The sequence below is a fragment of the Trachypithecus francoisi genome, unplaced genomic scaffold (genome assembly GCF_009764315.1).
Source record: "Trachypithecus francoisi isolate TF-2019V2 unplaced genomic scaffold, Tfra_2.0 Lachesis_group13, whole genome shotgun sequence".
In the NCBI taxonomy this organism is placed as follows: Eukaryota; Metazoa; Chordata; class Mammalia; order Primates; family Cercopithecidae; genus Trachypithecus; species Trachypithecus francoisi.
Window position 1 is genome coordinate 104,013,246 of NW_022681458.1, and position 13,851 is coordinate 104,027,096.

Genomic DNA, 13,851 nt, shown 5'->3' on the forward strand with positions numbered 1-13,851 from the left:
GTTATTTTTCACAGAAATAGAAAACCTTAGCCTACAATTTGTATAAAACTAAAAAAAAAAAAAAAAAAGCCAGAATATACAGAGCAATCCTGAGCAAAAAGAACAAAGCTGAAAATATTACACTGCTTGACTTTAAAATATATAACAAGCCTATCATAACCAAAACCACATGATATGGTATAAAAATAGAGATATAGACCAATGGAGCAGAATTGAGAACATACACACAAATACATATATACTATAGCAAACTCATCTTTGACAAAAACATCAAGAACATACAATAGCAAAGGATACCCTCTTCGATAAATGGTGCTGGGAAAATTAGATATCTATATGCAGAAAAATGAAACTGGACCTCTACCCCTCACTATATACAAAAATCAACTCACAATGGATTAATAACATAAATGTAAGACCTCAAAATATAAAACTACTAGAAAAAATAGGGAAAACATTTCAGGAGATTGGTCGAGGTAAATATTTTATGGTTAACACCGCAGAAGCACGGATAACTAAAACAAAAATAGACAAATGGGACTATATTAAACTAAAAAGCTTCTGCACAGCAAAGAAGAAATCAACAGTAAAGAAACAAGCTGTAGAATGGGAGAAAATATTTGCAAATTATTCATCCAACCATGGACTAATATCTAGAATACATAAGAAACCCAAACAACTCAGCATTAGAAAATGAAACAACTAATCTCATTAAAAATGGGCAAAGGACATGAATAGATAATTCTCAAAAGTAAACATGCAAATACCCAACAGGTTTATGAAAAATTGCTCAATATCACTAATCATCAGAAAAGCAAAAATAAAAACTGCAGTGAGATATCATATTACTCCAGTTAAAATAGCTCTTATTAAAAGAGACAAAACATAATAATAACATGCTGGCAAGGATGTGGGTAAAGAGGAAACTCCTACGTACTGTTGGTGGGAATGTAAAACCAGTATGGAAATTTTTCAAAACATTGAAAATAGAAGTACAATACCATCCAGCAATCCTAATACTGGCTGTCTAACCAAAGAAAATCATTATATCAAAGGGATACTTGCCTCCTCATGTTTATTGCAGCACTATCTAAACTAGCAAACATATGGCATCAACCTAATAGTATCCATCAACAGATGAATGAATAAAGAAAATATGGTGTGTATATACAAAGGAATACTATTCAGCCATAAAAAGAATGAAATCATGTTATTTGCAGCAACATAGTGAAACTGGAAGTCACTATGTTAATTGAAATATCCTATGCACAGAAAGACAAATCTCATATTCTCACTGATATGTGGGAGCTAAAAAAGTAAGTCTCATATAGGTAGAGTAGAATAATAGATACTAGAACCTGAGAAGGTGGGGTGAATGGGAAGAGGGATAAAAAGAGGTGTGTTAACAGGTACCAACGTACAGCTAGATAAAAAGTTTAAGTATAGTTAGTTACAATGTGTTGTGTATTTCAAATAGTTGCAATGTATTGTATATTTCAAAATAGATAGAGGAGATAACTTAAATTGTTCCAAACACAGAAATGATAAACACTCAAAATGATGGACACCTCAAATATCCTGACTTGATCATTACATACTCTATCCATGTAACCAAATATCACATGTAACCCATAAATATGTAAAATGCTGTGCATCTATAAAATTTTGTTATAAAAGAACATCAGAACAGCGAGAAGATGGCTGCCCCAGCAGTGTCCGGGCTCTCCCGGCAGGTGCGATGCTTCAGTACCTCTGTGGTCAGACCATTTGCCAAGCTTGTGAGGCCTCCTGTTCAGGTATACAGTATTGAAGGTCGCTATGCCACAGCTCTTTATTCTGCTGCATCAAAACAGAGTAAGTTGGAGCAAGGAGAAAAGGAGTTGTTGAGAGTAGCACAAATCCTGAAGGAACCCAAAGTGGCTGCTTCTGTTTTGAATCCCTATGTGAAGCGTTCTATTAGAGTGAAAAGCCTAAATGACATCACAGCAAAAGAGAGGTTCTCTCGCCTCACCACCAACCGGATCAATTTGCTTGCTGAAAACGGTCGCTTAAGCAATACCCAAGGAGTCATTTCTGCCTTTTTCACCATGACGAGTGTCCATCGCGGAGAGGTACCTTGCTCGGTGACCACTGCATCTCCTTTAGAAGAAGCCACACTCTCTGAATTAAAAACTGTCCTCAAGAGCTTCCTAAGTCAAGGCCAAGTATTGAAATTGGAGGCTAAGACTGATCCGTCAATCATGGGTGAAATGATTGTGCGCACTGGAGAGAAATATGTTGGCATGTCTGTCAAGACCAAGATTCAGAAGCTGGGCAGGGCTATGTGGGAGGTTGTCTGAGTGTTGGTTTTCTGCCATCAGTGAAAATTCTTAAACTTAGAGCAACGATAAAAAGCTTCCAGAACAGATTAAAAAAAAAAAAAATCAGAAAAAAGACAAAAATGCTTATACATGCTATGACATTGCTAAGCCTTAAAAATGTTATGCTAGGTTAAGCCTGTCACAAAAGACTATACATTGTGTAATTTCATTTATATGTAATGCCTAAAAAAAAAAAGATACAGAAAAAACTCAATTAGTGGTTATTCAAGCCACCCAGGAAGGAGGGGACTGAGTGAAGAATGACTGTTAATGGGTACAAGATTTCTTTATGGGGTAATAAAAATGTTACAAAATTAGATTTTTGTGATTATTGCTCAACTCAGAGGATATACTGAAAACCATTGAACTATATACTTTAAATAGGTGAATTTGTGATATGTGAGTTATAGCTCACTAATGCTGTTTAAAAATGGATACTAGCAACAAAAAAGAATATTGACTTCTAACTGTTGCTTAAAAATAACTGAAAGTCTACAAATCAATCTATATCATTTGGCTGTAATACATTTTTGAGTCAAAACACCAATTTGTTGTTTAATTCTTTTATCATCTTTTAAAAAGAGGAAATAGAGTAGAATAAATCAAAATGGACTGGAATAGAAGGAATAGAATAGAATAGAATAGAATAGAATAATCAGAGAAGAAAAGGAAGATAATAGAACACATAATGATCTTATGTATGAGTTACATTTTAAGGCTGGTGATTGAAATGCATTAAAAATGCTGATATATGTATAATCTACTTCCTTTCTACCACTTACTCTCTCTGCCAGGCAAATAAATGAAACTACTGTATCTTCACATAAAATTTCAGACTGTGTTTAAATGTCTACTTACTCTGTACCTTTGCTGTTTGTCACATGAATGGGATTTCACTTTTCTGTAAACATGACAGAATTTTGTGAGAAAGCAGTATCCATCACTTTTCCAGAGGAAAAATACCTGGATTTTAGCCAATGTTTATATGAATTACAACAGTGGTATAAACTATATCATTTTGACAGGACACTTAGTTGTCCTTGTTTTCGTCTGCCTTTTTTTTGTTGTTGTTCAGTTTTGGTGTTCCTTAAAGTGTTATACCTTTTAACCAAAGTGACACAGGTTCATATTTGGCTCAGCCATCATTGCTTATGGTACAGCTCATGAGAAATTGCCAAACAAGAGTTTGCTATATCTGAGAGGGTTTTAACTCTAATATAGAAATATCTTCCATCAAAAAAAAGCAGAATAAAACAATCTTCTTTGTTCCAGTACCTCAGGGCGCACACAGCCAGCAGAAGACAGAGTCATCAAGAGGGTACTGAAATTACAGACAGAAATACGCATAATGGCAGCCTTACAAGGCTCTTCACATTAATTCATAAAGTAAGCAGGGTTTGTAGAGTATATTTGAGGAAGAAGAAAAGAAGTCACCACTAATTTGTTAATTACAAGGTCTCATATAAGATTAGACTTCACTTAAATGAATGAGTAAAGACAACACCAGTTGGGGATTGGTTGTAAAGCTTTTGAGAACAAACCAGGTGCTTTGTTTGGTACAGATGATGTCAAGAAGGAGTCAGTATGAAGATATATGTAGGGGACCTGAGAACTACGAAGATGCAATGAGAAGCCAAGATGCTTATAGACTATATCAAAACTCTGTTGCTCCAAACCAATGCTATATTACAAGAAAAATATTCAGACTAGTATTACACTCCCTGCCGATGTATGATTTCTATTGTGTTAATTTCAGCTTGGTGACCTTATTTTTAAAATAATCATGACATTCAGAGTACCAAGAGCTCAGCTGCTCCCAAGAGTATCATCTGTTCTGCATTAGAAAGCTTTAAATTGAAGAACAAAGTTTCCCCCGGTAATGTTATATATAGGGATATAATGTTATATATAAGGTTATATATAGGAATGTTATATGTAGGGATGTTATACATAGGGATGTTATGTTATATACAGAGATTCCTGGGCCACACAATTCTTCTGACTCTCAAAAAGTCAAGTAATTTCTCCTCCTTTTAAAAGGCTGTCTTCATGGGGCTTATTTCCTCTTAGATGTTCTACTAAAAAAAAATAATACCTTGAGATAAACATTCTATAGATTTTCCAGGTGGCCAGTTTATATGGTCCTATTTCTCCCAAGATCAGAACAGAGTTTCCTCTATCACCAACAAAAATCTTAGTTGTGAGACAGTAAAACTAAACCTTTTTACTCAACAGCTTGAAGTTTCACATTAGCCTATCTCTGTTGTTTCATGCAGCATTAAGAAGTGATGGATGAAGCCTCAGGAGTTAGAAAGAACCAAGTTAAAACAATAACTCTTCTACTTTCTGTTATCCCCAAATAATAAACTCAATTGAAATTTGTTAGATTGAGACCTACCTTAATTATTACATTTTAACACTCTATAATTATTTTATAAAAACTACCATGTGTTATTATTCTAATTATGTAAGGAACAGAGAAGTTAACTGATGCCTGAGGTGGTGTGGGTGATAACAGAAAGTTTAGTAGTCTTTCTGTATCTTTGTATCTTACTGATTTTCTTTCACTTGCTGTATTTTCCCTTTCAGATCTCACTGTGGTTTTTATTCATTAGCGGCAAAAATAGGAACTCTTGCTTCTCTCTTTGAATATGCCGAAATTGTTAATATACAGAAATTGAATCGAAATCAAACACACAATCATCTCTTAGGACTAAAATATACAGAAAGAGAAAAAGTGAGCATAATTTTGCTCCAAAACACTGGATGTTGTTTATGCCTAGGGTAAAATTTTTCAATTTCAGCACTATTGGCATTTGAAGCTGGATGACTTGTTGTTGTGGGGGACTGTCCTGTATATTATGAAATTTTTAGCAACATTTCTGGCTTCAAGCTACTAAATGAAAGTACCACCACCCCTTTCCATATAGGAATCAGCTTATTGTTGCTCTAGCTTTCTGCCTGAAGAGTCTCTAGGCTTCAGGAGAGAAAGAAGATCCCAGGCAGAGCCCACTGGAATTCATGAGTTGAGGGGATGGAGCTGAGATTCAATAGAAACCACAGTATTTAGAGTTTGCTGTATAGATACATCAGAAAAGATACATGACACAGCAGGAGAAAACATAGAAACCTGGGAGTGAGTTGAATCAGTGAACACAATAGATTAGAGCTCTGAGGAAAAGCCATATAGCAAACCAAACAGAGAGAAGAGAGTGAGCAGAGCGACACCTTGGTCACTCGAGAACAAATCAAAGATGTAAGTCAAAAACCTGTCAAAGAAAGGTCCAGAAACTTATGAAGATGGAAAGGTAGGGCAAAGCAAGAAAGCCAGCATGCAGGCAAGCCGCTGGAGCAGGAGACGTGAGACACAAACTGCAAGATACTATGATAATAAGATCACTACCTGAAACTCAGAAAGAGTCAGATGATCTTTCCACTATTCTAAAAGTCAATTTGAGAGCCTGCAGTGGAAGCAAATAAAAAAGCTGATAGAACAATAGACATTTGAAGATTATGGTGGATCCTCACACTTAGCCAACCACACATGAGTCAGAAGTACTTACAGAATTAACAAATAACTAAGAGATACAAGGCATCTCTATATTGCACATTATAGAGTGTTAAATACTAAAGGGTTAAGCCAGATCTTAGATCCTTCTCTCATTCGCATGCATGGCACTCAATTATTTTGTGAATCTCTAAAATGTTTGCTTTCTTTCTTAGACCTGGCACCTTACTTTGATGCCCTGTTTGGTTATGAGAGTGTTCCTGTCAATATGTCTTGCTTCCTCAACTAAATTCTGTGTCTCTTAAGGTCAAGAACTTCATCTTCTTTGCATTTCCCATGCTGCTTAGAAAAATGCTAAGTATTTAGAAGATACTCTGTTAACCTGTCTAGAATGAATAATGAATATTACTATTCCCTGTGTGTGAGCATCTGTTTCAGAAATGACATGAGAGAACTGAGGGGTTTGGGAAGACATTTCATGACATTGTGGGTTTGGGGGGTTCATTGTTATAGCACTAGAAATGATATTAAGTTGATCACCTGGGTCTAATTTATTATGTAAATCTTAATGAATATAAAATGATATTAAATTAAACAATGAATTTAAATGAGGAGATTTAATGAGAAATTTCCATCTGCATATTTCATCTGGGCCACTGTTACTGCTTCCCAAACTCTATATTAGGATACTCAGGTGTTCTGAGAAGATCAATGAACACAACATCCTGGACTTTTACAATCCATTTAGCCATTTTAAGATGACAGAATAGAACAAGTGAGAGTCAGTCACAAAAAGAAAAAGGAAGATGAAAGATGTGTGATGGTGGAAGGGGGTAGCAAGGGATGTGTGCTTGCATATGTGTCTACAGATATACAATTTTTATGATTTTACATATATTTATGGACTAAATCTATTTCTCTAGTAATCATCATTAAGTTTCTGAGAATAATGTTTATACATTCTCTTAGACAAGCACAAAAACGTGCTGAAGGCTACCTTATATTACTTATGTTTGGAAAGGACACATGTTGAAAATGATTGAGAGGGAAGAAAACTGACTTTAGGCTAAGATTTCTAAGGTTTCATGGGAATAAGAAGTGAAAGTGATATGAAGGTCAAAGTCATTCTCACCAGGGTGAAGTTCCAATGTTAATCATTGCTGCCTGGCAAACCAATAAAATTAGTTACAACCATAAAGCTACTACAACAATTCAGTTTAAGATATTTCATTGAGTAAAACTAATTCTAAACAACAGAAAATTCCATAACTTTGCTGATAACTTAGGTCTTTTTTCTCTCTTTGAAAAATGTCACTATGCTTGTGTATTAAAATACAATTTAAAGTATATGAAGAATGTGTAGAATTGTGTAAATTTATATAATGTAATAGAAAATGTTAAATTGCCAAATGGTACATATGCTTTGATTATAATGATATAAAATTTTATAGGCATATGAACAAAATAGAGAAAATATGAGAACTTTAATTGTGCTAGGTTGTAGAGTTGTAGATGATTTAAAAAGTGCTGAAATATTGTGGAAATACAGTTTTCCTTTTTTAAAAAATTATAACATAAACAGTTTAAAAAATAAGATCACCTTTTTTAACCAGATACCATTACAGTGTTTATGGAATTCCCCAGGCTGACACATTAATCAAATAAAATGTCCATCCCATGTCTTTGATGTCATTTTTTACCTTCTCATTTCCTTACATTAGAGGCAAAAGATCCGTATCAAATTATGCCATGCCTTTTGATAAATACATTTATGTGAAAACATATAACTCATAACTCTTGTTTTTTTCCACCAAAGAAAGTAGCTGATAATAAAAAATGTTCCATTTTTCATAGTACAAGCTCTGCCAATTTGAGCTTGTTGATGCATTTAAGTGTGATGACATTAATTACACTGGCAAACACTCCAAAAGTGTACTTTCTTTTATAGCAAAATGTCTTTTAAATAAAACGTTTTCAAACCTGACTAAGAAAGTTTAGAAGGGAGATAAGCCTCATTATTACTTATCATTATTATAAATATAAAACTATTTTATGTCATAAATTATAGATCCTTAAAAATGCATTATCAGCTTCAAGCTAAATACTAAAATAATTTTACTTCATAGCAATATATCTCAAAGCAATGTGTGCATAATTATAACTTCTGGTATGTTATTAGAGCTAAATTTTGATACAATACATTTTTAAAACTTGGTATTTTAAGTTTAATATTTTTCCAATTTTTAAGAAAATATTGCATATTTGATCAAAGTGGTTGTGATTTAAGATGTAAAAATTCCCCACTTTTGGGGGACTTTCAAACAAAGTCTTGTAAGAGGATGAGTAGAAAGACTGCCATAAACTATATAGCTATGAAAAGTCTAACTCATATATTAGGAACAGTTTTACTGCAGAAAATTTAAATCGTCTTCAAATGTTTATACCCTCCTACTTTCTACTGCACCAACTCTATAATGAGGTAGGTCAATTGAGCTTTTTACTTCCTTTCAAAAATAGCACAAAAACAGTTCATAATAATTATGTTGAGTGAGAATTTGAGATTGAAAATTATCTGCAAGAATATATATCTTCCTTCTCCCGACACCATCAAACATGTTTCTCTCCTTTATTCCCCAGATCGGTTGAGGAATTACCATACACTCAGTACCCCAAGCTACCTCTGTGGAAGTAAGGTTTTGATGTCAGTTCAACAATCAGATAAACTGGGGTTTTCTTGGAACTTCAGTATCTGTAAGCAACAAGTATCACAGCAAATTAGCTAAACTCTTTTAGATTCAGGATCTTCTCTCATTTCAGGGGATGATTACCCAATTTTCCATGATATAATTCTTAAGCATTGCGTGTCTGTAACAAAATATCTCATGTAACTCATAAATACACATACCTACTATGTACCCACAAAAATTAAGAACTATTCATTTTTAAAATGAGGATAATGACATCTATTTCTTAGAGTTGTTATAAGTATTAATTTAAGTAGGTAATATTTATTTGAATTCCTGCCTCCCCTTCATCTCTAATATCCAAACAGCAAACAAATCACAAAAATTCCAACTTTAAAAAATGCCTCTCATATCTGAAACCTTTTCCTACCAACTGTCTCTCATTATCTTCCCTCTTCTCCTCATTCTGTTTATCTTCTGCAACATTATTAATGTTCCCTTTCTCAAAATCCATCTAGTTATATCATGTGTCACCATTTACAATGACTTACTGTTAATTCATTCTTGTTTATATTCTAAAAGCCAACAACTTGGCATGCCGTTCAGAACTGGCCCAGTCTGGATTCATCTCACATCCTATGTTTTGGGTTTTACTGTAACCACATCGCAGTTAGTGTTCAACAAACACTCTAGTGTTCAACAAACACATATCTATGACTTTGTCTACACTAATCCCTCTACCTAAAATATTATTCCTCAATGTCTCATTTTCATAGCCCATATCAATGTCATCTCTGTGAGGCCTTCCTCATTAGTGTTTCTATAAGTACCCATTTCTAGTACAAACTTGATTATGATATATTGTGAATTTATATGGCATTTACACAGAATTGTGAGCTACTTGAATTCCAACAGCAGTCATTCTGTAAATGGAAAACATTAGCATTTAGTTTTTGATTAAATAAAAACACCTGCAGATAAACTTAATAAAAGGAAAAGAAATCTTTGTGGCGATTTGACTGTACTTAAATATTAACAGGTTATAATATTTTCAAAGCATTTATTGAAGCAAAATACAACCAGAGTATAAAATTCTACAAGGCCATGTGTTAGCATTATTTCAGAACATATATCTTATGAAGAGCTATATAGCCATCTGCTGTCCACATTTATTTACTCTACGAGCAAGGTACAATGTCTTGATATGTTCAAATCAGGATTCAGGCTCAATTTTGGAAGATCTACTAGGGGGAGGGTGTCTTCACCTTGAAGAACTTGAACATAAAAACAGAAATGTTTTAAATTTCAATATTTAGTGAATACTTAAGTTAAATTGACAGCTGTACAAATACAAATTCTCTTGGTTTAATTCGAAGAAAAATTGATCAAGCTCAACACTTTTAGAAATCATGAACTACAAGTCCCAAAAAATAAAAGTATAAGAGATGTTAAGAATAAGACCAAATATATCATTTATCACAATAATTGTGAATGGGTTAGTACCTCTTTTAAAAGCCAAAGGGGCCAAAAAAACTTTCAGATACATTTAAGTAACAGGATGAGCAAGGATGTGTCAATATTTCAAGCAAAGACACATAAATTAAAATAGAAATTTAGGCCAAATATATTAGATTGGCAAAAGAAAAAGTAGCAAATATGAAAGCAACAAATAATCAAGGATGAAATACATTTACATAATAAGCAGTGCAACGCATAAGGCAAAATTCTTAGAAATACAAGGAAACTTGGAGAAAGCACAATTATAGTGAGGGATTTTAATTTACTTCTCTGAAATTTTAGCAATGAAGAATAAAAAATATGGATTAGTATGAAAACAATGTTAATGCTATAATTAACAGAGGCTACAATTTTTGTTTATAAGACATTTTGTAAAATAATTTTATGTTTGAACATAAGGAGAATGTAAATAAATTCTAAATAGTAAAGGTGCTTTTTCTGACCAAAAGTGATAAACAAACAAACAAAATCAACAATGAAAAGATAAATTACAACAAACACAAAAAATAAAAGTTTAACCATTTTTGACATGCCTAAAATATTTGTTAAAATTAATATTAGCTTTAAAGTAACTAAACTGCAATGTGATCAAGAAAGTAATAGAAATTATTTAACTAAAAATGTAGAAACTATTATAGTTAACAATTATATATTTTAATGCAACTGTGTGTTGTTTGCTTTCTAATATTTTGACGTAGACATTTTTGACTGAATCCCAGGCATCTCACTTCTGAAAAATATCCAGATTGTTCAAGGATCATATATTGAAAAAGATCAATCACTGAGAATCAATATAAATCACTGTACTCAATAGAAAAATAGAGTCTTAAAGATTTATTTTTTAAGTTAAAAAAGATGTATTTAGATTACTTCATTTAATAAAAGACACACACATAAAATCAAAGAAAATATATAAAATTTAAAAATAAAAATAGGCCGTGCATAGTGACTCACATCTGTAATCCCAGCACACTGGGAGGCCAAGACGGCAGATCACTTGAGCTCAGGAGTTCAAGACCAGACTGGGCAACATGGCAAAACCCCGACTCTACAAAAATTACATAAACATTATCTAGGCATGGTGGTGCATGCCTGTAGTCCCAGCTACTCGGCAGGCCCAGGTGGGAGGATAACCTGAGCCCAGGGAGGTTGAGGCTACAGTGAGCCGTGATTGCACCACTCCAGCCTTGGTGACAGAGTTAGATCCCATCTCAAAAAAAATTAATTAATTAAAATAAAAGCAAAGTTAAGTAAACAGAAAATTATAAACATCAAAATTAATAAAAATTATAATGCTTATAAAGGATTTGTAAAACAGACATAGCTAACAAATTTATCTAAAGAAACACTACAAATATACAATAACATTGAGTCAAAGAAAATAAATGAGGTTAAGTAATCAGAAGTATATTCAATAAAATTTCATGATAAATTTGAAAACTTAGTTAAATTTTAAAATACATTTGATCTTAATTCACTCAAGTAGCTAAACTGACAGCCATAAAACACACAGAAAATATCATCAAAGATTAAGCACTGTATTGGAGTCAGTGTTTCACAGTCAAGTTCTTCTTTTTTTTCTCTATGTCACCTAACTATTCAGGAACAAAAAAGACATTAAAAAAGGTCATGATTTATTTAATAAATACTTATGTTAAAATAATAATTTACTATAATTTTATTAACTATGCTAATTATAAAATAATACATTACTTAATATCTATAGAGTGCTTGATATACATTCTTCTATTTAAATTATTTTAATTATCATAAAGTCACTTTTAATATAAACAGCATTTTCATGCCCATGTTAGTGATAGAAGGTCTGAACTTTAAGAAGGATGCATGTCTTGCTCAGAATATTTATATGAAGAGAGTTAGAAGTAAATATATGCACCCTCACTGCAGAAGTAGTATTTCTGATATCTGCGCTATGTGCCCTTAAAATGAAAATGTCTGGCAGCACACAAAAAAAAGAACATTTTAAAAATATCAACAATAAGGGAAGAGAGAAAGGGAGAAGAGGGAGAGGGAGAACAAAGAAGAAAACAGAGAAAAGAAAACACACTTAGTCTCACTTACGAATATGCTCAGTGTCTCAGAGGAATACAGAAATGTTACTTCAATTTGCCTTCCATACCTTTCTGATACCTAATAAGTTTCTTGCTATAGAGTAGTTTCTTTGTATCCATAACGGATTGGTTCTAAGTGCTCCTTCAGAAACCAAAATTTAAGATGCTCAAATTTCTTATATAAAATAATGTAGTATTTGCACATAATGCACATCCTCCTGTGTATTTTAAATCATCTGCAGATTACTTATATTAACTAATATAACGTAAATAGTTTTTATACTGTATTTTTATTTGCAGTTTTAGTTGTTGTTGTTTTTTTAAAAATTTTTGATTCATGGCTCGTTGAGTTCACAGATGTAAAACCCACGGATACAGAGGGCCAACTACACACTTTTTAAACAAAAAAGAGATACGTTTTAAGTAAAATTATATTATTATATTTATTTTGGCTATATATAAGATTTTCAGAATCTGGAGCAGTTCCAAGACCGCACAGTGAAACACGAGGGACAGGTATTTTTGTAATGGTTTCTTCCTAGAAGACAGGGAGAAGATTTCAACACTTTCATTCCAGTGTGGCAATTATTTGAAGAACAGCAAAATAGTTCCCTTTGCAAAATGGCTGAACTCTGAGAATGTTTCTTTCTTTTTGGGTAAAATTGTATATGGTAAGACTGTGGATTCCAAGAGAGAGAATTGAAACTAAATATACAAGCCTGATCATGTCTGGTATACCTCAGTGTTCAGGTTTTCAAAGCATATACAAAGAAGGAAATTGATCTGAGGGGACAAAAAACTGAGTCAACTCATCCTGCATGCTTCATCAGCAACACTAGGTGACTCTCAAGAGATGCTTCAGTCATCATGCCCTTGGGCCAGCATTGCCCGTGGATGGGTCCTATGTCATGGCTCAACTTCTGATTGTGTAGAGTCACCCTTCTGCCCTGAGAGTACCTGGCATCATGACCCCAAGACAGGACTTGAAACCCATATTACTGTCTTTGAAATTGCCTCTATTCACAGCTTACTGTTGGGATCCCATCCCATTATTGCCTTGGCCCACACTTAACAGAATCAGATTACAAAAGCCAAAAGGAGTTTGTAAAGAAGCAAGAGAATGAGGAGAAGCAGTGCACACGTATGTTTATTGCGGCACTATTCACAATAGCAAAGACTTGGAATCAAGCCAAATGTCCATCTGTGACAGACTGGATTAAGAAAATGTGGCACATATACACCATGGAATACTATGCAGCCATAAAAAAGGATGAGTTTGCGTCCTTTGTAGGGACATGGATGCAGCTGGAAACCATCATTCTTAGCAAACTATCACAAGAAGAGAAAACCAAACACCGCATGTTCTCACTCATAGGTGGGAACTGAACAATGAGATCACTTGGACTCGGGAAGGGGAACATCACACACTGGGGCCTATCATGGGGAGCGGGGAGGAGGGAGGGATTGCATTGGGGAGTTATACATGATATAAACATCATGCACATGTACCCTAGAACTTAAAGTATAATAAAAAAAAAAAAAAAAAAAGAAGTTATGTCTCCTTCAAAAGAGCACTGAAGTGAATAGAGCTTTTAACTATAACATAATAGAAAAGAAATGTGGCTTGGAATTTTTCATCTTTTTTTCAATAGTAGAAGCACTGTGAAAATTGTCAGCATCAAAATAGAGTCATTGGTGTTAAAGCCCCT

At 33.5% G+C, this 13,851-nt stretch overlaps 1 protein-coding gene across 1 annotated transcript; it reads left to right on the plus strand.

Annotated features, from left to right (window-relative positions):
- The first annotated feature begins 1,667 nt into the window (after positions 1-1,667).
- LOC117095055 (ATP synthase subunit O, mitochondrial-like) lies at positions 1,668-2,408 on the plus strand. Its single transcript, XM_033231631.1, has one exon. The coding sequence runs from the start codon at positions 1,698-1,700 to the stop codon at positions 2,337-2,339; it is 642 nt and encodes a 213-aa protein (XP_033087522.1). The 5' UTR covers positions 1,668-1,697; the 3' UTR covers positions 2,340-2,408.
- Positions 2,409-13,851: the final 11,443 nt, after the last annotated feature.

Excerpts from the sequence above, each read along its gene's own strand:
- LOC117095055 (XM_033231631.1), top strand. The coding sequence starts at position 1,698 with ATGGCTGCCCCAGCAGTGTCCGGGCTCTCCCGGCAGGTGCGATGCTTC.